This window comes from Girardinichthys multiradiatus, chromosome 19 (genome assembly GCF_021462225.1).
Source record: "Girardinichthys multiradiatus isolate DD_20200921_A chromosome 19, DD_fGirMul_XY1, whole genome shotgun sequence".
Lineage (NCBI taxonomy): Eukaryota > Metazoa > Chordata > Actinopteri > Cyprinodontiformes > Goodeidae > Girardinichthys > Girardinichthys multiradiatus.
In genome coordinates this window covers 6843896-6870546 of record NC_061811.1, presented here as the reverse complement: position 1 = coordinate 6870546, position 26651 = coordinate 6843896, and the positions used below count along the sequence as shown (strand labels likewise).

The window sequence follows — 26651 nt, the reverse complement described above, 5'->3', positions numbered from 1 at the left end:
AGTCATGTTTTTGGACTGTGAGAGGAAGCCAGAGAACCTACAGAGAACCCACACATGCACGGAGAGAACATGCAAACTCCATGCAGAAAGGAGATGGACCCAGGACCTTCTTGCTGCAAGGCAACAGTGTTACCAACTGCGTCACTGAGCAACCAGTAGAAAGTACTCTATCCCACCATATATGTCATTGATGTGACGAGGTGAAGGACACTTTTCTGTTTCTTTTCTGCATTTGTTATTTTAAATATGAAAAGATAATCAAACCAAATTTAAATGTACAGAAAATGTTTCTGATCCCCCCAGAAGGAAAAGGAGATTTCATTCAAATGTTATTTTAATAGTTTGTATTGATTATTATTTTTGTGTGACTGGTTTCTAATGAGCATATCTATTTACCAAAACTTGCACAGAGCATTAAGACCGGTCTCCTCCAGCTCATACACTTTCACTAGGTCCTAACCATCAATACTATGATGGTTAGTTGACAATACTACTGCTACATCCATGCTTCAACCTGCTCCACCAGAAGCACCTCCCACAGAACGGGAGCGGATAATTGGCGAGTGCTCATTTGCATGCTGAATGCGGTGGATATTTATTTAAATGTAATTTCGTTCCCGCACACAGTGCTCTGCAGGCTTTTGTGCCAAAGTCATATTAACCCCTTGACTAGTTAATATGCACCGCACGACGTGGCCCACGTGCCATGAATATTCATAATGATGGCGGGGATTTTTTCCGGTGTCGTCTGATCTGCTCCAAGTTCCCTCCCGTCCTCACCGTTTAACGTAACCCCGTGATGGAGGCCGTTATGAAAGCTTCCCGGAAGTGTCCCCCGTACTCGGGCTCCTTTCCTCAAACTCTCAGAAACTGCGCAGGGCTGATTCTGGTGTACGTGTCACTCCTCGCCGCCGACAGAATGACAGATAAGACTGTGCTGCCGGACAGAGAGCGGTCTCTGAAGGGAAGGGAGGAGAGAATGGTCGTAGCAGGTAAATGACGGAGTAATGCCTTTATACAATTCTACAGTTAGATTTTTTTTGGAACCAAATCTGCTAAAACTTTTAAAGCAACTTGCGTAACGTGGAAACACACACACACACACACACACTATGGCTTCAGGATAACTAATGTTCAAAAATATAAAGAACACGACTACTTTAATGTTTCTTTTTTCATTTATTAGTTTTATGAATAAATATATATTTTCACACATATCTAAATCAAAGAGAGACCTCGATTGTACATTTTTAGCCCCAGATGAGCATGACCTCATGAGCCAAAACCCAGCAACAACAGATTGTTTGGATATAAATTAGTTTTACAAACATTCTCTGAATAAACATAAAAAATCTAACTAGAATACACAGATCAGGCATAAAATTATGACCTGGGGGCTGGTGGCTATTTCCAGCAGGGTTCACCCTGTGCAGGTTTCCAGTCCATCACAATAAAACACAGAGACAATAGGACAAACGACCATGGACAATTTTGAGAGGTATATTAACCTAACGTGCATGCTTTGAGACACAGGGAGGAAGCCAGAGTACTCAAAGAGAACCCAGGCATGCAAAGGCAGAACATGCAACCTTCTTGCAGAAAGGCAAGAAAGTTGCACAACTGTGCTACTGTGCAGTTGTGTTGTTGTTAAGGGTTGAACATGCTCTGCATGTCAAGTCCAATCTTAATTGAAGGCAGGACCCAGAGTTTTCTGGCAGAACATTTCCCGAGCCATAACATTGCCTTCATGATCTTGCCTTCTTCTCATAGTACAGCCAGGTGCCATGAGCTGAAACCCAACAAGGTAAACGTTTCATGCACTGGGTGTGCACTGGGTGTCATCCATTTGATTTAAAAGAAACATGATTCTTTATACCAGGCCATTTTCTTCCATTGCTGCATGGTCTGGCTCTAATGCCCATGTGCCAATTGTTCATCTGGTGGGTAGAGGTCAACATTAATCAGTAAATGACAAATCATAACCCAGGATTATAGAATCAAAACACGAACAGGAAATACATTGATTTGATTAGCCTTTAATAGTTATCTCTGCCCTAAAAACATTTTATTGAACATGGTATAGGCTATTACGGGCTTCAAAATAGGTCAATTTATGCTGTTGGTCACTTTTAACCCTCTTATTACGATCAAGTCAATGAAGACAGGGTAACATAATGCAGTTTGCATCTTCTCTGCTTGTCTTTACTGTGTCTCCCACCCATAAACAATCAAATCAGGGTGCAAAAACTCTTGTTTTCAAGGCTGGGGTTTCAGCCTTCAGTTAATATCTTATGCATAAAGTGAAGCCAAAGACAGTGAAGTTTAAAGGAACAGGAGGAGCAAGCGCCTACATTACCACTAGCAGTCCTTAGAAAGATGGCAAACACTTCACAGATGTGTACTATAGCTGAACTACATCTTTACTGCACATACACAAACATTCAGCAGTCACTCAACGCTCACCTACAGGGAAAATGTTGGGGCTCCTATTATCTGAAATATAGCCAAAGTTTGCCCCTGAAAAACACAGTGAAAATCTTTGAATTGTTGTGGCTATATAATCCTGCTGGGTCATTTGTTGTCAGAGGTTGCTGTCAACAGTTTTACCACTTGTCTGATAACGCTGGGATACTTTCATTGACCTGCTTCGATTTCTCTTGTGAAATAGAATGGCTAGTTATGCCACAAATGAGAAAATTATGCAATATGAGCTGGGTGCTTGCATTTGTCACCCATTCAGACAGTTGCGTCTGCTAAGTGCATTGTGGGAGCTGCATAGGAGGAAGAGGTACCACAGCATCCAGGGGCCCATCTGGGCATTATGCGCATGAGGGCTCCACCCCGTCATAAGTTGCCTCTCCGTCTGTCGAAGCAGCTCGGAGACACGGCATGGCAGAAATCTGTTCCTCCCCTTTCACCATGGGGGTGGCAGTTTAGATGAGGATGGTGTTTTTCTGTCTCCAGTGTATGTGTTTGCCACTGTGGCCCTTCAGACATAGGCAATTTAAGGAGTGTCTTCACTGGTGCCCAGTGCAGTACCTGCCTTGTGGTCCTGTGAGTGGACACCACTGTACACCTGTGTGCAATGAACATCACTCGTTTTCAAAGTAGTCTGTTGCCCTGGCACCTTGTTAAAGAAGCACCTAGTTCCTGGTTTGGTTTCCTGTTGTCCTGCATTCCCTCCCTCGCTGCGGTTTGTGTGATGTATTCTGTGACCTTGGCAAGAATGATCCAATGGCAGATTGCTACATGGTAGGGGCACAGTAGCTATTATTTTGAGTCAGTGCAGGATAGACTGCCAATATTTCTTCTTTACAGGATGAGGAGGGGGCAAGCTGACTGAAATCAATTTCTGCTATGTGTTTCGCTGTAACTGTTTAAAGCAGATTCATGGCAAGGATATATTGCCAGTATTGTTTCACAGCCCTCTCTAGATGCCCTTTTTTATTTAGTTTATGAGATAGTTTAAACTGTAATGACAAAGTAGGGATGCAAATTAGGTCAACAAACGTGAGCTAAATAAAAGAGAAGGATTCGCTTTGTGTGAAGGAAGGTATCCTTTAATGTTAGTTAGTTTTTTGTGCTCATGGCCTCTAACTCAGGTTTCCTTTTTGTCATTGTTCCTGGAAAACATAATTGATTCAAGCAAATAGGCAAATAATTAATATAAGGAATTTGCGAAGAATATTCATAAGGAGTTAACCGAGAGTGAAGAGGATCTCACTGTGTTGTTGTGTTGGCTTAATTGCAGATAATTCACATTCCACGATCTTATGGCAGAGTATTAATTATCTGGGGTAATTAGGGTAAAGAAAGTTAAATGCACATAAATGGAGCATACTCATAGTAGGATCTGTTTAGTTGGTACTTTAATTTACAGTTCTAGTCAGAAGTTCACAACCACTCATCAGCAGCATGAATGTATTAATTTGGAGCTTTGGAGATTATTTATTTGAACTGTTCTTTTGGGTGGGTCGAATGATTATGCTGAATATAATGTTAATGATGATTTTAAACAAGAATAGGGTCCACAGGTTTAAATTTGTTGTGGATTTTTACTTACGGGTCTAGTTTTTAGGAATAGTCCAGAAACTTTCAATAGGGTTGATTTTATGGTCACTGAGTGTTTTGATTACTTCTGAGTTCTGTATTTAAATAGTTTTGTTGTGTTCAGTTCCTTTCTCTGTGTGCATTTTTGCTAAAAAGGTGTTGCCATATTAGTTTATTCCTTTGTGTTTAGTATTTTTTGTTTATTCTTGTTTATTCTCTAACTTGAATTCAATATCATTCTTCACTCTTCCTTCAATATACAAGCTCACTGGTTGTCATTGTTCTTTGCTGGTTCATCTGTTCAATACTGCTTGATACTGTTCTAGTCTGTCCTTTGTAATTCTGCCCTCACCGTCTCCCTCCTTGTTCCTGGTTTGTTTTTGGATTTCAAAGGTTTCATGATCTTCAGTTTATGTTTTTGGACCTTGGGCTTTGTTTTTGTAAGTTTTTTTGCTCCATCTCTGCCTCCCAATTGACTGCGTTTGAGTCCTCCACAACCACCACCCCTTTTGAGGTCAGAGCAATTTCAGATGACAGATTTTTCATTTTAGGTGAAGTTGAGGACTTTATAAGTAGTCTTCCATTCTTTCTATTTCATCCACCTTGTGCAATGTATCATGTGAAATAGACCCTTAGTACAATGCTGCCACCACCTTGCTTGGCAGTTGGGATAGTGTTCTTGGCTTGAAAAGCCTCATGTTGACTTTCCAGGAATACTTTTATGTCATTTTGCCAAGCTCTTCAATCATTCTCTTATCTTGAAGATAAAATCTGAGCATGAAGTTCTTGATTTTGGAGCTGGGTCTCCTTTTTCAGCTGGCATCCTCTCAGTCCATTTTGATGTTAAACTAACTTTTCTGTGGACAGTGACAGTGCTATTCTTGCAGTTTCCAGTTCAGGTTTGAGGTTAGATGGTTTCAAGACTTTAGTGGAATACCACCGAATTCCAACTGGATTCCAATTGGACAATGACTCTAAACACACATCTGCCCCATGTCTTTCCCCTCTTAAAAGAGGCAGATCCCTCTATTCTAAATGCCTATAGGCCCATCACCAAGCAATACATCATGGCCAAACTTCTCAAGTTCCTTGTCAGAGATTAATTAATTAATCAACAAAGATTAATCTTTGTTTAATCAATAACAAGGTTATATTGGATTTTTGGTCTAGATTTAGAAAAAAACACAATGCAAAAACAAGTTATTAATGATTTTATCCAATGTACAGACACTAAACAACCCAAATTTTCTCAAACTGCTTTCTTAACCATGACAATGACTTCACAGTACTCGGTGGCCTCCAGAGTCACCAGATCTTAGTTTAACAGAGCGCCTTTTAGATGTGGATTAATGGACGATTTACAACATGGAGGTTCAGCTGAGATAATTTCTATACCTGTGTGATGCAATCATTTAAATATGGACCAAAATCTCAGAAATAGACCCTATCTTCTTAAACCTTGTTGAATCTATGCCACAAAAAACTAAGGCATTTCTGAAGGCTAAAGGGGATCCAGCTGGGAACTAGCAAGGTGTACATAATAAAGTGGACAGTGAGTGTATGTTTGAGTGTGTCACAAAGTTCCTTTGGTTGTTTAAAGGTCACTCTGGTTGGTTCCTTAATGTACCTCTTTTTGTACTATTAGAACAGATTTCAGTCTTCCTCCAGTCTTGCCCTCCCCCCTTTGCCCAACTCTTTTCTCGCCCATACCCTTCCTCCCATCCAGCAGAGGGTAGTTGGCATCAGTATAAAGCACCAGCCTCCTCCGACGACTCGTGCCTGACTCCCTGCCAACCTGTGTTCAACTAGAAAGAGGAATGGCAAGAGGGAGGGAAGAGAAAGGGAAGGAGAGGATTTTTGGAAGGAAATAAACAGATCAGTCTGGAAATCAACCTAACGCCACCAGTTTTGGCATGCTGGGATGGTACCTCTCCCGTGTCTCTGTGTGAGGAGGCAGCAACGCTTGGACTTCGGTTGTACGGGTGAGAAACAAGACCATAGGTAGAATCGGAGAGTATCAAAGGCTAAACAAATCCACCAAAAGACTTCAAACTGTGTGTTTGTTATCCGCTAAACAGCTTGTTGTGTCCCTGAACAGTAGTCACCTTGATTCAAGCAAAATAGTAGGGCGTCTCGTCCAATGTTTTGGTTCAGATCCAGCCGCCTACAGCAGCTAGGCTAAAAGCAACAAAATGTGACCAAAGGATTTTACTTCATTCCTTACATGGTGTACACTGTGATCTGCACTTTCCAGATATTTGCAAAAACAAAGGTGTGCTAAAGAACTAATGCCCAGATCCCATACAAAATGGAAAAAAGTCCTTCCCACATTTTCAGCCTGTTAACTTCTTTTGTAAGCCCCAGCAATCCCCCTCCCTGCTTGTTTTTTTATTGTCTTCTTTTCTTTCTTTTGCTGGCGTAGTAAGGTAGTGTAGTGAGGGTATTCAGCCCGTTCTTTCTCGATGCGTGTGTGTAAGATGGGGTAATTCTTGCAGAATGCGGTGTGGGTGCTCGTCTGCTGTGAGGGAAGGTGTGCTAAACCAGGCACAACTGGCACCAACTGGACCTCTGCCAGCTCCTTCACAAGAAAAAAAAACACTTCAGCAGTTGGTGAACCAACAGTTGTGCTGCAGATTGCATGCACGCCATCGTACATGTGCTTGTAAGAGCAAAGTGAGGTGGTGTGAGAAAGCAAGTGTGAATTGAAGATGGAGTTCAGCTGAAACGAAAGGATACCTTGTCAACAGGTCCTAGGCTAACTTGCTTCTTCTTTATTGTATGTTTTCTTGTTTGTGCGTTTGTTTTCTTTTTTGTTCTCACTTAAATGAAGTGCTTCATCTCTTTATAAAGTGCCCAAAGGTTTGGTTGTCTGAAAGCCAGGGGAGTCTTTCACTTCCTCGCTGGAACTCTTAGCTGTTGCTTCTAACTGGCTATTTACTCCTTTTATTGTTTTGGCAGGCGGATATCTCCTCCTCGGACTATCCTTTCTTCTCCTCCTACTCCTTTATCTCACACTTCACTCCCTCTCACTCTTTCATTTTACCTCTTAAAGTCATTTGGCAACACCAGGGGATGAAATCGGTAGAAGAAGATGATGATCATTTCTTCTGTTCTTCCAACGTCTTAAGTCATCCAACAAGAGTGAAAAGATTTAGCATGCTCCTCACGTAGACGTGCTTTGATTCTGCGGTTAAGTGTTCGTGTGAGCGTGACCTGGCAGTGCCAAACAACCTGCTGCTTAAAAAAACAGAACTGCTGCTCAATAGGAGGCCACAAAGCGGTTGCCTTGGGGCATCCAGGCCTCCGTGACATTTTAGTCCTTCATGTGTCTGCAATTTGTTACTGCACCGGAAACCAAACAATTTTGTGAAATATCAAAAAATACCCCGATATGCCCAACAAGAATTGCTTTCTTTTTACTTCAAAATATCTTATCTTTAGAGTCCCAGCAAGGGAAAACATTTTCTTTTCAGTGCTTGTATAAGATCTGTCTTTATCATAATCCCCTTTAAGTCTGAAGCAAACTGGAGGGAACTAATGGTCTTTGGCCTTTTGTCACAGTAAAGGATCATCCCAGGCCTGTCTAGGAAATGAACTGTTCTGTCTTTATCAGATTTGTGATCGTTAGTATTCAGGTCAGTGTCACACATAACGTTACTTAATCAAACATTAAGCGATCACCTCATGGAACTTGGAGTAAGCATCCATTACCGATATATAGCTAAGCTCTTAGTGTACACTGTGGCCTGTTTATTTGGAGACAACTATTAGTGGTTGCAGCACAAACCAGCCTTGCTTAGTGGAGATTTGCACGATAAGTCACCTCAGTCTTCTTAAATCTTAATCCTCCTGACATATCTGGGGGCTACACACACGCACACACACACTCTTCCTCTTTAGCGCTGTAATTCCAGGCTGCACCGTTGGCCCTGGACTACCATCTTCTTTCTGTACTCTGTTTTGTTTTACGGGTTGGAGGTTTTCACCATGATGAGAATGAGATTGGGACAGCATAATGTGTGTCCTCTGTCCGTAAGAGTATGCAGCTGCAAACCGGTGGCTTCCAAAGGCATTAATGCTAACTGACCTTTTCAACATTTTGATCAACCATAAGGCTAAATTTATTTTTATGGGATTTTATGTGATATATCAACACAAAGTGCAGGATTGTGAAGTGAAAGAAATTTTTTACATTGTGTTTTACAAATAAAAAATGTGTGTTGTGCATATGTATTCCATCCCCTTGAGTCAACACATTGTAAAACCACCTTTCTCTATAGCGCCAGGTCCATTGGGTGTGTGTCTACCAGCTGTGCACATCTAAAGACTGAAATTTGCTCAAGCTCAGAAAAACTGGATAAAAGCTATCTGCGAACATTGGTTTTAGAGTCATGACACAGATTCTTAATTGGATTTATAACAGGACTTTGAGTAGACCATTCTAACATATGCATCTGCTTTGATCTAAACCACTTCATTGAAATCTGGCTGGAGGTTTGGCGTCAGTGTCCTGCTGGATGGTGAAAGTCTCAAGCATTTTGCAGCCTCTAACAGGCGTTCTAGGATTGTGCTGTATTTAGCTCCATTCATCTTCCCAGGACCTTGTTCTCTAATATTCTCTAACAAACTTCTGAGGCCACAAACAGAACTGCTGGATTTATACTGAGATCAATTTACACCCCGGGAGTATCTGTTTACTAAGTAGGTGGCATTTAATGGATATTTTTTGCACTGGATCTTATTCAAGGGTCTCAGAATAAAGGGGGGCAGAATAAAAATGCATTCACACTTTCCAGACTTCACCTGTTAAAAATAATTAAACTGTGCATGATTTACAGTTTAACAATTTTGCATGAAAAATCCCAATAATATACCCAGTTTGTGGTTGTTATGCGACAAAATGTGAAAAACCTCAATGAGTATGAATACTTTCGCAACGCATTGCTCAACGCATAGGTGATTTTAGGAGTTTGCAATGGGGACACCCTGTTGTGCCAACTCTGGCTGGACACTTGAGCCATCTGTGTAACATAGACCAAAAGATAATGACTTTAATGTATGTAGTTGTAGATTCTGATAAGAGGACTGCACTGAGAATCAGAGAGGCAATCAAAGCTGTGTAATCTCTTAAATATCTTTCTGCTCAGAAGCCTCTACCTCTGATCCGTCAGCCTGGGCCAGGATGTCGCTAAATGAGAGCCTGTGAGGCTGACTAGAAGCTGCATTTAACCTCTTTTACTCACACATTGAAACTCACACAGTTTTGTTTTATTATTATGATACAATAACACTGTTTACACTTTTCATCTTACAGACAAGCATGCAGTTAATGGGAATCCCACCGTGGAGCCTTTTCCACAAGGCATGGAAACCATCATGTTTGGTGAGATGACACAATTACCCATTTTTAAAAACTGAAACTTCACTATAAGATAATCTGTTACCGCATTTGTCAAATCTTTGTTCGACACAGTGCGATAGGCCTACTGTGAATATGTGTCCATGCAGGAATGGGTTGTTTCTGGGGAGCTGAGAAACTGTTCTGGCAGCTTCCTGGAGTCTTCTCCACCCAGGTGGGGTTTGCCGGGGGATTTACACCCAACCCGACCTACAATGAAGTCTGCACAGGTATCGCATTTTGCACATTTATCCGGTTTTTACACCTCCCACTCTCTGATTCCTGGTAACCGATCATTCTACCTTCCTGCGAGGAAGTGAAACAGGTTGTCAGAACATTTGACGCAGCAAGTGTCAAGGTCAAAGAGAATTTAAAGAAAAAAGAAACAGATACAGAGGAAGATTGTTTAAATACAGCTCTCTCGTCGCGGTCTTGCCTTCATCTGCAGTCAACTACTCAGAATGCACTGCTCCAGATGGGCTGTACCCCCCCAGCATCCCCACCCCCACATGACCTACTTGTGAGGATTTTGCTCTCTGCTGTGCTGTATTGCGGTGTTTTTTAGTAGTTTTCTGTGTAGAAGGTGCCGAACATGGGCTTTTTCTTTCCCAGAGAATGTGGTTTGCAGAAACAGATTCTTTGTTTGCTGATCATTATGTTAGAGAAGTCCAATTCTCTTATCGTAGTCATCAGATAGATTCATGTAGGAGGCTTATGTGTAAAGGAAATCAAGGTGTCCAGCTCCTGTGTTGTTAAAGCTGTTTGTTTGGGACCTTTTGAGGGAGGCAGCTTTGCAAGCAGGCATGGAGTCAAGGTGCAGACACAGCATGGGGTGCATGAAGAGCACAAGATGCACCGGCAGAATGCTTTGGGATTTTGAGCAGAACCTTACACATAGTTTCTATCACATCCTCCCCTGTTGCTGCTTCAGTCAGTTTCTTAGAAACAAGATGGTCAGCTGTGGAGGAAGATGGAGATGGAGAATGATGAGCGGAAAGCCAGGACTAAGTGTGGCAGCAACTGAAGGAATGAGCGAAATAAACTTCTTAAGGGAGGAAAAAAAAGCGTGAGAAAAAAGCGGTGGTCCTGTCGATCGGCTGAGAGAGTGCAGGCGTCGCTCCAGTGGCCATGACGGAGCAGAACACTGCGACGGCATTGCGGCCGAGGAGCTGTCAGCACAGCCATGGCAAGGCAGACAGAAAGAAAGGGCTGATGGAACTGTCAGTAGAGATGGGAAAGGAGAGGATGGACAGGCAGATAGGTGGATGGTCTGACTGACACAAACAGGGGAGGCTGAGGTGCAGTGCTAATTTTTTCTTTGTGCATACAGAGAGGGAGGGGATGTTGTTATTATCAATCGGCATAATTTACCTCATCTACAGCACAAGCACAGTCTAATGCGCCAGACATTTGCGATACAGAATGCAAAGCTGTGGAAGTAAATGATTATTTACCAAGAACCTGAGTGAAATGATTGACAAGAAAATGCCTTTCTGTAGTTTATTGAAACTGTATAGGGAGGCCATCACATAACCTGTGCTGTACTCTGCAGTGAGCTCAAGGGTCTTTCTCAGCTGTAATAGTTTTTTGCAAATCATTAAGCAGTAACACAGAATGGGGTGGCTGCCTCATAGCTCAGAGGCCTAAATGTTTTACATACAGGTGGAAAGACAACTAACTTGTAAAACAGGAACCTCTGTAAGTTTCACAGAAACTAGAGGCACGAAAGAAGTTACACATGCTGTGATTACCGTAATAATGCATGACGATAAATTTGATTACCCACCTTTTAAAACAGCATGAGGTTAAACATAATCTAAAGTCACAGAAAAGGTTTTGGATGTTAGCTGCATTTTTTAAGAGGTTTTTCTATTCATTCTCAGGAAAATATTGGTAGACTTTAAACCAGCAAAGCAACCAAACACCATAAGCAACTCTGACTATTTGTATAAAACATTGTAATCAGTATATTTAAAAATATATTTTTATTTGCATTTATTATATCATCCAATATGAGGCATACAACTTTGCACACAGAACAGTAACATCTGAGTCCCAGTACCTGGTCCTGGTTCTCTTTGCACAGATTATCCCTGGCCAAGTATCACTGCACAATAGGTATACATCTACCAAAAAGACCAAAATAATTTCACAATAAAATGGAGGGAGAGGGAGGCCCCAGTCATTGGCTGGCTTTGTTTGCACCAGGCCAAAAAAAGAATCTAATTACTCCCTATTGACCCGGGTTTTAAAAGTTTTCATAGTTTGAAATGTTGTAAAGTATATGGAAGTACTTCAAGTTAGGTAACAATTAACTTGAGCTTTGGATGCTCTGTAAGGTTTTACAAGGGACATGCATGAGCAGCTGAAGAGACACACCCCTGGGGCCATGAAAGAACTAAAAACATCTACTGTAGGTTTTTGATATAAAAGCTGCTGAATGAACTCTGAGAGTTGACCCTTTGTCTGTCAAACACATTTTCCCAGTTTTTCCTGCACATTTGACTGCTTAGCTGCCTGCCTGTCCATGTGTGATAATGTGCAGACTTTGGGCTGAGTTAATTTTGCGTTGTCCCATTTTAAAATATTTGGCTGTTTTGATAATAGGAATATTTAGATAAATTTAAACAAGACAAACTCCTAAATAAGACATATAGTTAATAAATATCAGTCATTTTAAAGTTACTGTCTCTATTATCAGATGTTAACTAAAAAGTGTTAAAAGCAGATTTCTTTCTTTGGAGTTATTTATTTCTAGCTAAGTCTCATCATATTTGGCATTCTGAATACTCTAGTTTTTTATTTGTGAATTTATATAATCTTTATTTCATTTATTGTCATGATGGGACTTTATAAATATAATTCAATTCTATTCTGTTTATTCATATAGCAACAATTCACAGGGCACTTTAAAAGACAAACTGATCCAATTTAAATCAGAAATATATAGTCAGTTCAAATCAGTCATATAGACAGTTTCACTTTAAATTTAACACATTCTTTTATTTAATATATTCTAATTCGATCCTCGATAAAATACATCGCAGTAAACTTTAGTTTATTATGCCAGCTGTTACGAAAGTGTCTTTTGAGGTCAGGGTTCTGCAACCTTTACAATCCAAATAGGTGTTTTTGGCCTCCGTCCAGCTAAATAAAACTTGGTCTGACCCGTTAATGTTACATGACCTTTCGAAAAAAAAACAGCTTATAATTTTTGATAATTATCTGCTATATGAAATTTGTTGCCATTTTATTTCTATTTTTAGGTTTTCAAAGAAAGAAACACTTTCGCAAAAAAAAAAAGGATGAATAAACATTCTTCTATGGGATGTTGAGATTTATGGAAAATTGATTTTTAAAAAGTACATAGTTTCCAGGTTAATGACAAGAAAAATAGATCTAAAACAATATTACTGGTACTCTTAGTTTCATTCTGTTGAGGAAATAAAAAGCAATCATTCAAGGAAAAAATAAAAAACTGCTAAAACCTGCATTTGCTATTACATCTATATTTAAAAACATTAAGTGGTTCTGTATCATTTTTAGCCAAAGTTATTAAGAGCCATTGTGGAAGGTCCAAAAAGCCACTTGTGGCTCCTTAGCAGCAGGTAGCAGACCTTTGTTTTAGGGAAACCTGGCCAATTGCATCAAGTCACTGACTTTGCAGCAATCCTTCCTTCTCAATGATCAAGTGGATGGTTGATTGTATTGACTTATTAATATAGTCCATGCTTTAAAGTGCAAAACCTACTTTACATTTTATTTTGTGGGATGCAATAAATGAAAAAGTTTATTGTAAAAAATAATTATCTAAATGTATACAACTCAAAAGGAGGTTCTAAAAAGTATTAGTTTAAGGGTGTTCACATTATTGCACCTTGTTTTCTTTTAACAGATGTGTTTGTTTTGCAGTTCAGTTGTACAGAATAAATATCAGATCATAAGTTTTGAAATGATTTATCTTGGTTTCATTTTTCACATTACAAAAACCTGTTTTTTTTATACAGAAAACCCATTTTACAGCCACTCAACCTCAGGATTTGTGAATTTGACACTTCAGCAGCATATCTGAGCATTAAAACATCTTTGAACAAATATAAAACCTCCAGAGCTGCATTGCTTGTTTTTAGTGGCCGAGAGCAGTTAAAGTAAAAACAAAAATAAATGGGGAAGAGGGTGATTTTTTTGATTTGTTAGGTTGCTGAATGGTCCTTCAGCAGAACGTTGAAGCTCTGGGAGCTTTAGCGGTCCTGATCCTTGTCGCTTTCCAGCCTTTCACCCCCTTCAAGAGGGACAAGCTTTGAGAGCCGCTGGAAAATACACTCACCTTTTGCCCAAAAGATCTTGACAGCAGCTTTTGTTTTGAATTAATAATTTTTTTGGTTAATGTCTCTGCAGGTGCACAGCCAGCCGCTAGCTCAGTCTTGTACGGTTTATTGCTGCTAATGATTATTTCATTTCAGTACAAAAATATGCAAACATTTCAAATAAATTCCCATTATTGTTGGTAGGCAGCTGTGTTTGACTATTTGCTTTTAGATGATCATATGCAGATTGCCTTTTTTAATTTTCTTGCAAATTTTTAGTATTTGACTTTTTTCTCCAGTATAGTTAGCAAATAACAAGATAAATAACACTGAATTTTGTTTTGTATGTGAGTTCAGTAATCTCTTAGGAACTGCTTTGCATTGGTCTGCATGGGTTTACAGTTCTAACATGTCAGAATCAGAATCAGAAAAGCTTTATTGCCTAGTACGTTTTTGGACATACAAGGAATTTGTATGTCCAAAAACGTACTTGTGTTTGTATTTGTGCACGCAGTAGTGGAAAATTTTAGCTGTTGCCTACTAGTAAAATGTCCAGAAATATAAAAATACAATTTCTGCCATAAACATGCACAGATGCTCATATAGAACATATGAGACGTAAAGCAGCCTTCAGTTAGAGAATGCCCGCAGGCAGCTTGCTGAAGCTTCGGTATCCTGGCAGCTGCAAACAGGAATGAGTATCTGTGAGCTTTTGGCAACCTTCACCATTAGCTCCATCTTTTACTTTGCCCTGCTTTTCTCTCTCCCTATATACCTCCTTGTGTTTCTCTTTTTCTCCTCTGCTGCCATGAGAAATAACAGCTCATAGTAGATTCAGCCTGAATGTTTCTACTTGTGGTGCACGCACTCAATGACTCGTACACTCTGTATTCTGCCATTCTCTGCTCTGCAATTTTCAACCTGAAATGTCCTTTAGTTTTTAGTATTAATCAAATATGTTCAGTGTTTGTAAATAAGGCGGCAGTATGGGATCAGGTGGACGTGAGATTTGTACTCCTTTATTTTGTTTAATTTTGGGAAAATTAAATTTGGGATTTCCTCTCAGGTCTGACAGCCCACACCGAGGTGGTGAGGGTGGTCTTCTCCCCTCAAGACATCACCCTTGAGGAGCTCCTCAGACACTTTTGGGAGAACCACGAACCAACACAAGGTAGGAGCGTACAGGCAAACAAACCCCAGTCACCCTCAAAAAGGACCCATCCCAAGGCGGCACAGAGTGTATTAGAGCAGAAGGATGATGCCTAGGCATGCGCTTGTGCATGTTGTGGTGGGGGGAAGGTCTCATGGGTGTAAGTCAATGCCAGACCGTGTTAATGTGTCTGAGACCCAGCCATGCATGGTGGTGCAAGCCACTGTGGTGCACATTCAAGACAAAATTGCGAAAATGTCTTTCTTAGCATGTGCACAGCTTGCACTTTATCTAGAATAGAAAAAAAAAAACAGGCTTTTCTCAACAAATGATGCTAAGATCTCTGGGGATACATTATTTTGTTGAGCTCAAGTCTCTTGAACTGGTCAGTCAGTCACAGGAAGCAAACAAGTTTTAAAAACTTGACCTTTTTAAAGTAAAATATTTCCTAAATTAAATGTTTGGCTTATGATACATATTGCTGCAATATTGTGGAGCCTGCTACATATTTGCCACCCACACGTGTACGGCGTACCCATCCCCCACTAAAAGCCATCTCTCCATCTCTTCGAGTCTGGTGCTCTCTTGTTTTCTGTACTCACTGGAGGAGGTGATGTAAGAACATTAATGCACCAGGAGAACACATGGAGGGTGTATGCATGTGTGAGGCGGCATTCTGCTCCATCTTATTGAATGCTGGGAGGGGCGGGGCAAGGAGAGACAGTTCAAAGACTCTTAGGCCTGACCTTCAGCCTTAAAAGAAGCATACGCACCTCATTCAGTGACCTGGAGTCATTCCTGTCATAAAATGCCATGCAAAAGTATTTTTAAATAGTTTTCCACATTTTATCACATTACAACCACAAATTTCAATGTATTTCATAGGGATTTAATACGAGAACACAACATAATTGTAAAGTGGAAGGACAATTATGCTTGGTTTTCAAGTTTTTTTTACAAATAAAAATCTAAAAAGTTTTGGTGTACATGTATTCAACCCCCTTTACTCCTGAAGGAAAACACTGCAAACAGTTGCCTTCAGGAGTCATCTATTTAATAAAGACTGCCCCTTTGTGTAATTTAATCTCAGTGTAATTCCAGCTATTCTGTAAGGACCTTCAAGGTTTGTTAGAGAATATTACTTAAAAACAGCATCACGGCTCACAGGTCAGAGAAGCATCCAAGAGTCCATGGTCACTCTGAAAGAACTGCAGAGATTTGCAGCTCAGTTGGTAGAGTGTGTCAACAGAAAAACATTTAGTAGTGCGCTCCATAGTTCTTCCTTTTATGTAAGACTGGCAAGAACAAAGCCATTTATGAAAGAAAACTGTACAAAGTTTGCCACAAGCTGTATTGGGAACACAGCAAACACATGGAAGAAAGTGCTTTGGTCAGATGAGATCAAAACTGACCAAAGTTACATTTTCTGGCCTACAGGCAAAACACTATGTATGGTAGAAATCGTGAGTAATACTTGAGTAATACACCCCATCATGCTGTGGGGCTGCTTGACTTTGGCAGGGACATGGAAACTGGACCAAGTTGATGGGAAGATTGATGGAGCTAAAAACAGGGCAATCCTGGAAGAAAATGTGAGCGGCTGCAAAAGACTTGAGAATGGTGCAGAGGTTTATCTTCCAACCGAGTGACCCGAAACATGCAGCCAGAGCTTCAATAAAATGGTTTAGATCAAAACATATTCATGTGTTAAAATGGCCCAGTCAAAGTCCAGACCTAAATCAGGTTGACAATCTTTGGCAGTCTTGAAAACTGATGTTGACAGCTACTGTCCATTCAGTCTGACTGAGCTTGAGCTATTCTGCAAAAAGAATGGATAGAAAAGTTCTGTCTGTAGATGTCCAAAGCTGGTAGAGACATAAAGGGCTTAGTTGGAGTGAATATAAATGCATGCCACATCTTTCAGATTTTAATTTGTACAAAATCTTCAAAACCATGCTTAGTTTTCCCTTGCCTTTACAATTATGCAATAATTCTTGTTGGTCTATCACACTAAATCCCATTAAAATACTTTGAAGGCTGTGGTTGCACTATGACAAAATGTGAAACATTTAATGCGGTATAACTAGTTCTGCCAGACAGTGTAAAATAAATCAAAATAATCAGCTATGAGTTGTTTCATTTGTTTTCTTTTTGCATCTGTTCACATTTAGGCTAAACTATTGTTCTGTATGTTTATGACAGGAGGCAGGGGAAAATGTCGAAAATGTTTTTTTGGTTTATCTGAGAACCACATTCTCCTGATTGGAAGAGATTAGTTCCCTCTTCACAGTAGCCGAGGGAAGAGACACATCTTACCACAGGCAAAGACGCAGACAGAGTTGAGCCGACATGCCACTGGGCAGAGGCAGCGAGGCCAAAGGAGTAGTCAGACAATTCACAGATCACACTGCCTTGTCTCATTTCATGTTTTATTAATAGCATGCAGCTAAACTAATTTTCTATGCACTCTGTTTTGTTGGTCACAGTTAAAACCAGTAGATATATCACCGCAAACTCAAAAGTACTAATATTTTTCTAAGACCTCTGCTCCTCGCGCGTGACTTAAATGCGAATCCGTGCCGTTCCTCTCCTCTTAGATCCGGGGTTCACGTGCAGAAGAATTTCCTCTGATTTGACAAATGTAGTGTGGAGTGGTGGAAAGCGGCCCGCTGGCTGTGCCTTCATGCATGCTTAAGCTTCAAATTATTCTGTCCACCTTAGAGCTGGGCTTAAAAGAGAATGAAGAAATTAAAGAAGTTTGCTCTTTCTGCCTTGACCTGTGTAGATTCACTTGAGATGGCATGTGGAGAAAAGCCGAAGAGCATTAGGAATTCTGTTTTTTCCTGATATGCATCAACATGGAGGCCAGGCTTATTTAAAAATCAGTGTTGGCATGTGATTGAAACTGTGCATAGGTACTTATTTAGTTGTATGTTATATATGCAGCTGCAAATGCGTTCATGCATGTGCACGTGGGCGTGGGTGTATGTGTTTTGGTATCTGTGCCTCTGCTGCTTTGCCTTAGTTCAAAAGGGTTTAGTCCCAACAACGTGATGTCGGGCTGCGTTAGCTCCACCAATCCTGGCCTGGATAGCAACATTAGCAGCCAATCAAAAACTCCCAGCAGCCTTTGCTGTGTGCCCTCTTTCCATATTCAGCTACACTAGTCTCAATCCGCTGGCTTCCCTGGGATGTTGCATAAACCCCCCACCCGACTCTACCCCCCTCAATTCAACATCCATATCATAAGTTTCTTATGTCTGTGTTTTGACAAGCCTTCAGCAGCATACCTTCACATGGGCTCACGCACAGTTCTGAGGTACAAACAAATTGTCAACAAAGTGGCTTCTTTGTGTCAGAGGGTCACAGCAGTCCTGTTTCATCATCATGACTGAAAACATTGTTTGATTTAGAAATAAATACACGTCGCTACACTTTAACCAACTGATTCATGCACATAAGGCCAACTACTAGCTTTACAGCTTTGTTTTGTTTATCTTGTACTATTTATTGTTCTGAAATATTACACTTTCAGAGGCCTTTCCATTAATGGGGTCTTTAAACTATGCGAGTAAACACTGGAAAATGGCTCATTTTGTGCAGCTTCACTCTGTCATCCTGTTATTGTGCCTTTGCATCAGTTGCAAACCTCTACTTTTCTCTGCTGCCTTTTTTTTTTGAGTTTTTTTGCCCTATTGCTCTTTTATGCACATATTTAGTCATCATTTATCTCACCCTTTTTCTAGCTTTCTTCGTTCCCCCTTTTCCCTTAAATGTTTTGTTCTCTTTATGTTTGCTCATTTTCCCATCCTCCCCCACCTTGTCAGGTTCACCTGCACCCCCTCCACCCATGTCCTCCTTGCAGCGAAGGGGTGAGTGAGTGAGCAAACGGCCCGAAGCTCCTTTGGTACATCCGCAAAGTGGCACGCTGACTCGGCCGCTCCCTGAGGCCGTCCGCTCATCACAAAAACACACTCACATCCACTCCTCTTTTATCTCTTAGTCACTATCTCCTTCTGTTCCTCATCCTCCCTTCCCCCCATCTTCCCTGCTCCTCCATCCCTTTCTTCAACCCCCTCCAAGCCGCCCTTCATCTTAACAACCTATGCTTTCCCACCCTCCTTGTTGTTTCCTCCTGATCCCTTTTCCTCCCCTGTACTTCCTCTTCCCTCGTTGCTTTCATCCTCTCCATTTTTTGAGGCCATGCAGTATTTATGGTGTGGGCTTGCTGATGCTGCGTCAGTGAACAAGCAACTCAGGCGTGTGCCGATAGACACGAAAACACAAATGCACAGCTAAAATGGCCGACGCAGCTGTCCTCATTTGATAATGTCTGCACGTACACGCACGCTCACATTGGTTTGGAAACGTTTGTGGAGCGGGAATGTCGGAAAACAGATATTTTGCAGATATGTCTAACACGTTTTGAGAATAGGTTGTTCACGCTTTTTTACAGATATTTTTGCAGTGCATCACAGTTGTAGGGTCAAACAACCAAATGGACATACATCAAGCTGACTTCCATCTGGCGGCAGTTACATTCTGACAGCTGAAATAAGCATGAATATTCCTTTCTGTAATATCTTAACCCCAGCTGGCTGCGACACACGCCAATTCCCTGTTGGGGTATCCCCATCCATATTCCCCTGTGTCACCCCTTCCCTTAATGTTAGGGGTGCCCCTGCCATCTAAAGCAAACCCCACTCCCATGAGGAGATCTTGACCTCTGACCTGTGGCCCCAAACACCCCCACACTTTCCTAACCTGACTCCGTTTCTCCCGTTTGATTGGCTGATGATGGCCTGCTCGTTATCAGATGTCAATCATTATGCCCTCACACTTGCTGCAACCTTAATTTATGAAGATTGCAGCATGAGTGTATGCATTGTGGGGGTTGAGTTTTAACTCTCATTTAACTGTGATATATTTTGTAATTTACATTTTTAAATAAGTTATATGTTGAAACTTTGAGTAATCTGCCAAACACATGTATTAATATAGTTTTAAATTTTTTTTTTTAAATAATTCAAGTTTATTATGTATATTTATTTGCATTTAAGTGTACCACACTTTTGAGCTTACAGTTTACACCTAAAAACCTGGGCCTGCTGCAACACAGGATCTTGCTGTGAGGATCAAAGAATGAAAAAGTCCAATATCTTATCCAGGAATTACTTCAGTAGGTCTGATACTTTATGAGATTATTTATTGACCCTGTTGCCTATTGTAAGCTACTTTTAAAATGGCAATAAATATCACAAAATGTATCTCCTCACAATATGTAGACCTTTATGAGAGTCTTTTGAAGTTCTTGTCTAATTTTAACATAGTTTTTATGAAAATCTGTCACTCAAAATAAGCTGCTGAGCCAAATACCATCTAATGTTGATGGTTATGCATTTTGAGGAGTCCAAATGTTGATCTCATGCAGACTGATATTTGTTGAACAGTGGGGGCAAGTGCAAATCCTTACATTCAGAAGCAGCTAAAAATAAACAGTTAAGGGCCAGAGTTAGTGTTCTGACAGCATGCCCAGAACCATGAAGTGATCATGTTAGAGAGCACCGCTCCACAAAAACAAAAAACAAAGCAGTTTTTAACGCGTGAAATATCTGCAGAGTGTAAACTCGGTCTGCTGTTGTCTCTCCACATATTTAATGAGCAATCAGATAAAGACCAAGCGAGATGTGCTCCCCTTTCTAGAAAACGACTCTGGTAATGTGGCTAATGTCTCATGTGCGGAGTCAAAGTTGTGATTAATATTGCCTCTGTATGTGCTTTGTCACCATCTGAGCATTACTTTCCATTTTCCTTTCTGCAGGTTTGCATGCATGCGCTGCCCGTGTGGACATGTGTGCAGGTGTGTGTGTCCACTAGGGAGGCTCTCAGCATCCTAACTCCGTACTCTGCCTCTGTCTCCAGCGCGTTAGCAGCGGCTTACATAAGAACAGGGCAAAAATAGAAGTGGAGAGGAGAGAGGAGGAGGAGAGAGCTCTGCTGGCACGCACACAGTTAGAATGGGCCTGCGGGGCACTGCACAAGCACTAGTACTATCACACATGCACGGGGAACACTGCAGCGATTGGGAATTATATGTCTTTTCTGTGCATTTGTCTAATAAAATAGCAAAAAAAAAAACCCCTTCAGCATTAATTGATATCCTATTGATGTTTGCATGGATGCAGGGCAGGGTTACAGTTTTATAGACCTTTTTGGGTTGATATTGCATTTACGGGGAGGATAATGAAAGAGAAGAAGGGTGGGGAGAAAAAAAGAAGTAAAAGACGAAGAAAAAAGAAAATTAATTAGATTGTCCATTAGCACCCACTCTGCCACAGTTTAATTGGAACGAACTGCCAAGTGCAATAATTCTGAATTCACTTCAGATGTTCTTCATGCTCAGAGGCATCCGAAAACTTGCTGGTTATAAGGAAAGACTTGTAATTGCAGGCACCAACAATAGCTGGACTCCAGGTGTATCTGTGTTTATCAGAGACTTCAGAAAAAAGTACAGAAGCAAAAGCTTCTAATTTCTTCCTCCTTCTCTTTCTTATAGATACATTCTTATTGCTCTGCCTTTTTTTCTTCTGAAACTGAAATGCAAATCTAGCTATGCTTTCTGCAAAACGGTCCATCTCCAACCCACAAATGTACAGAAGCTAACATTTGGCTCAGACAGTTACAAACAGAGTCTAGAAGGACATGCATTAGTAGACCACGAGCCAGAGGAGAATGGAGAAATAAAGCTAAATCTAGAAGCAAGGACCTGAAGGGAATGTTGGAAGTAGGGGGAAAATGACAGGCTTTTATCCCCGGCAGGGCCAACTTGAGTGGAGCCATTTTTCTTCTTTGCAACAAAAGCACTGGAAGAGATTTTACTGAGTTGCAACAATTCTCAGCGGGTTTGAACACAAACAAAAGTGTTTGCGTGTACATTTGTGTCCTTAGGTTTGTTCATGACTGTCTCCAGGAGAGCGTAGTCACTCCCTCAGAGACTCCTCCTTCCTTCACCCTCCCACTTCCTTTGAGTTTAGCTTCCATTTAAGTTAAAGGAGCTATGTTAAAATTCTCCCGTTTTTGGGAGGGGCTATTAATTAATATTTTTAGATTGGTGGGCGTAGGTCAGTGACCCCTTAAGGCGGCGAGTGGATGTGTGTGTGCACATGTGTGACCTCTTGCCCCTCCTCTTCTGTCCACCCCCATTACCCTCTGCTTTCAGAGGCAAGGCTCTCATGCATAATGCAAAGAGAACAGGGAGGTTCTCATTAATAATTACTGCCGCCTTTGATGGATGTACAAAATAACGAAGGGGGCTGTTAAAAATGGAGAGAGTGAGGCGAAGGTGGAAGGTTTTATTATTTTTTTTCTTTTTATGGGGGATTTGTTTCATTTTTAGTCATGGAGACTAGAATCTGATATTCTGGACAAGTTAAAGATTTGTTGAGGAAACTATTTTGTCTTTGTAGATGAGCGAGATGAGAAGACGAGAAAATTTTATATTTTACGCGGCTTCTACCACTCAGGGGTGTTCGTTTCTGGGTTTTAGGTTGACAAAGATGTATGCAGCATCCAGCTCACAATAACGATAGAGTTTATATTTGTAAAGTGAAAGGAAAAGAAAACATGGTTTTCACAATTTTATTACAAATAAAAACCTTTAAATAATGATACTCCTAAATAAAGATCACTGCAATCAGTCACAAGCAAAAGTCTCTGAATTGGTAAATGTAGCAAACATGTGGAAGGAGCTCTAGGCAGGTGAAACTAATGCCCTAAACATGGTGGTGGCAGCATCATGCTCTGGGGCTACTTTTCTTCACCACGAACAAGGAAGCTGATTAGAATTGATGGGAAGATGGCTGGAGCTAAATGCAGGGCAATCCTTGCAGAAAAGATGTTAGAGGCTGTTAGTGGCCAGCAGGATAACAACCTTAAAAATACATTGAGCTACAATGAAATGGTTTTGATCAAAGTATATATGTGTATTAGAATGGTCCAGTCAAAGTCAAGACCAGAATTTGCTTGAGAATCTTTGGCAAGACCTAATAATTGATGTTCACAGACACTTTCTATCCAATCTGACTAAGCTTTAGTTATCTTTTAAAGAGAAAAGAGCTGATCTTTTAGTCTCTAGATGTGTAACACTGATAGAGACATACCAGACATTTCACTGTAATGGCAGCAAATGGTTTAACAACGTTTTCTGTATCATTTTCATTTTCCTTCTACTACACAGTTATATACTTTATGTATTGTACTCTTTGTCAACTAATGTTCTCCACCAAACCTCTGAGGCCTTAACAGAACAGTTTTATTCATACTGAGATTACAATAAACACAGGTGGATCCTGTTTGGTAATCTTCCCAAGGCAACTGCCTGCACAGGATTTTATTTTGGGGTATAAAAGTAAAGGGGCTGAATACATACGTGCCACACTATTAAGATTTTTATTTGTACAAATCTTTACTAAAAATGTTTACTAAAACCAGCCGCCACAGAGACAGTTTCTTCCCCCAGGCTGTTTCTCTGATGAACATTCAATAGAGTACAAAACAACAGCATACAGATGTTGCAAATGCACCTTTTTTATTAGATATGTGTATATTGTACATTGTAAATTTGTATATTCTGTAATGCAAAAACAGAAAAAAAGAGCAAAGTGTACCGGAGTCAAATTCCTTGTTTGTATGTACGAACCTGGCAATAAAGCTGATTCTGATTCTGATTCTGATTAAAGACTGTGTATCATTTTCCTCCCTCTTCACAACAATGCTCTATATTGTGTTGGCCTATCACATAAAATATCGTAAAATCGTACCATTGTTGGAATGTGCCAAATTAAATAAATGTTTTGAACTTATATTCATTCTTTAGTAACCCTCATTATTTAATTTAGACGCCTGATCACTGTACTAACTTTTCTTTTGCTTTGTTAAATCCTGGTTGTGACATTTTTTTTAACAATTGTCTTCACTCTTTATGACAATGTAAAAAGTTTCATAAATTAGGTTTAGGGTTTAGGGAAGTACATTTTAGCAGAATTGCATTATGATTTACCAATCCTGATTCACAGGTGTGCTGCAGCCTTGAAGATTTTTCTATGCATGTGTTAGGAGGTGGAGCAGCATGCTGGAAGATCTGCTGCTCTGATGTGAATGTAGGAACTAGTATTTCAGGAGAACATTTGGGCATTGTTTGGTATCAAGAGCTAAAAAACATTTAACTCACTTGTTCCCTTTTCATTCGTTTAATGCATCATTGCGTCATTAGGTATAAAAGAATAGATTTTCTTTAGAAAGTCCTGCAACAACAATCAATATTCAAATTAGAAATTTCCTAATGCTCTTAATTACTGGTACCTAAAACACCAATAGGGTTCATGGTGTTTTGTTTAAAAATTTGTAGGACCAATGTAAAAAGCAATATGACAACTTGTGTCTTCCCTCCTTTCTAGTCACTGTTGATTTATTCACTAAAATGACCTGTAAATATTTGTATTTGAAGTATTTTTCTCTAAATGTTTTTTTTCTGTAGTTCAGCTTTTCCCATTCAGTATGCATTTTCCTCCTCTTTGAACCACGCAAGCATTTAGGTTTATTGAGGAACATTCAGTGAAGCAGATTCTCTGAGGCAGCAAACATCACTTATCGTAAGTTTATTCAGCGTGTGTCACAGAGCAGCCGCTGGTTGCTTGTCTGCTTTGATTTGAATGACGACCAGATGAATACTTATGGCCGTTCCGCTTGAACAAGCCGTGCCGCAGATAGGTTGTGACACTCCATGATGTAAAGTAACATTTAATCTAAAGACAACAAGATATGCAGATTACTGTGTCAAGGAGATGTTTTCTGTGTCAGTGGAGATTGTTGCTCTCCCATGGTGTACATACAAAGGCAACGCAACAGTACTGTTGATGTATTAGAGCAGGGTTAACATACAGTAATGTAAGTTAATACTGTGATCACAGCTGATCCATTAATTATGAGGGATAATCATAGGCAGCATAATCTCAATCTCAATGTGGCATGCTGCTTTGAGGCCGATGTTTCATTGTTCAGGCATCGGCCATATTGGGTTAATGCAGCCAGAAGTAACAAACATCTTAGTTAAAATGCTTAATGCATCCTCTGAGTAATTCTCATCCTTGCCAAAGGTCACGCCTGATTTTAAGGCTCAGTGTAAATCGCACAGAGATCCGTGTGAATGTTGTATTAAATTGCACAAATGGTCACTTTTAGTGTTTGGCTGGTGTAGATTCTCAGTCATTTAGGCAATGACAAACATAAGTGCTCTTGTAGAAGGTAACTGAGCGTCTTCCCCTGTTTCTTTAAGATCTTTCACTTCTCATCCAAAAAATAATGGGGCAGTTGGGACATGTGAGTCACTGGGCCCAACCTCTATTCAGATCGATGTTTGGGTTGTTGTTTGTTGTCCCATGGTGTTGACTTGTCTTTGGGGAGACAAGCCAGGGCTGCAGAGTAGTCTTAGTACATCACTGCTACCTCTGTGCTTCTGATTTTGTTAAATTTATAAGTAATGTAAGGGTTTATTACAGTGTGCCTTACTACTGCACTTTTAATATGCATTAATAATTTCTTAGATTGATGGTAGCAGCATCATGGTCTGGGATTGTTGTAGATTGGTATGTTATATTATTTTAAAGCTGTGTCAAACACTTTACATTTTGCGTAATGTAGAAGATGTCAAAGCTGGTAAAATCTATCAGATTATTATAATCAGTTTAGCACAGAACTTGCTTCCAGTTCATTTGTAGCTCCGGCATATGGTAGCAAAGGAAACTGTCGCCCAACCTACCAAGCACCAAACAGACGATGCACACTGAGTTAATATTTACTGAACCTAGTAGAGTATTTAGTGACTGAAAAGCTAATGGTCTCCATCAGGAGCTTTTTAAACATCAAAATAGAGTGTTAAAACTTCGATTTGTTGGATGAGCACAAACACCGCTTGGATGCCAGCACTGGTGCATGTTTGATGTACCAAGAAGCTCTTTGCCAGCAGGTCCTCGCAATAACTTTACATGGTGCTCTCAATCACTATTGGTTTTACAGCTACAGTTTCTCCCTCTATTAGTGCCAGAATATTACCTAACGCAATAACAAACATTAGAAAAGTCTTGAAATGGACAGAAAAAGACAAATGCAGAAGCAGCTGTATACAAGCTTTGTGTTAATCTGCTTTCAGTGGCCTCTAAAGAGGAGAAAGAAGCATTTGTAATGAACTGAGCTGATGGCGCTGTTGGTTGGCTGGAAAGCATATCTGTTACTGCCTCAAAGAAGCACTCAGCCTCCACTGGTTGCAGCTCAACAACCGGTCAGAGATGGAGAAACAGGAGCATTTCCAGCTATAGATAAGCAAAAGAATCGGCTCTATAGACAAAAAACAAGCGCTGCAGCCAGGAGAGAGATGCACATTGGTGCATTCCTTGATGCAAGAGCTGCTCAGGATTGTAGCTTCTTAAAACCTTAGAAGTGATGGAAGCTGTTTAGCCCTCTAATTAAGGTGCTTTAGGCCTGGCCTCCTTCCAAGCCTTCTGATGTAAAGCTGATGAAAATGTTGAGTGTCTCACAGATTATAGAAGAAGAAAAAGCATCTACCTACCATGCTGTAAAAAGGTAAAAATGTGCTCCTCTACAGATTTGATCTGTTTTTACTCTATCACATTTAAAGTTTTCACTAAACAAATTTTTTGCTCTTTTTACAACTTTTCAATTCATATCCTGA

At 40.3% G+C, this 26651-nt stretch overlaps 1 protein-coding gene across 3 annotated transcripts in view; it reads left to right on the top strand.

Moving 5' to 3' along the window:
* Nucleotides 1-592: 592 nt before the first annotated feature.
* Nucleotides 593-26651, top strand: part of si:ch1073-358c10.1 (mitochondrial peptide methionine sulfoxide reductase) — a 39918-nt gene continuing 13859 nt past the window's right edge. Inside the window, exons 1-4 of one of the 3 annotated variants that reach the window (XM_047344668.1) lie at nucleotides 603-992; nucleotides 9365-9433; nucleotides 9559-9678; nucleotides 14822-14926. In XM_047344668.1, the coding sequence (XP_047200624.1) occupies nucleotides 800-992; nucleotides 9365-9433; nucleotides 9559-9678; nucleotides 14822-14926 (487 nt within the window). In that variant the 5' untranslated portion in view covers nucleotides 603-799. Of the gene's footprint in view, nucleotides 993-5850; nucleotides 6033-9364; nucleotides 9434-9558; nucleotides 9679-14821; nucleotides 14927-26651 lie in introns of those variants that run through there. The other 2 variants (XM_047344671.1, XM_047344669.1) reach the window with 2 other exon arrangements.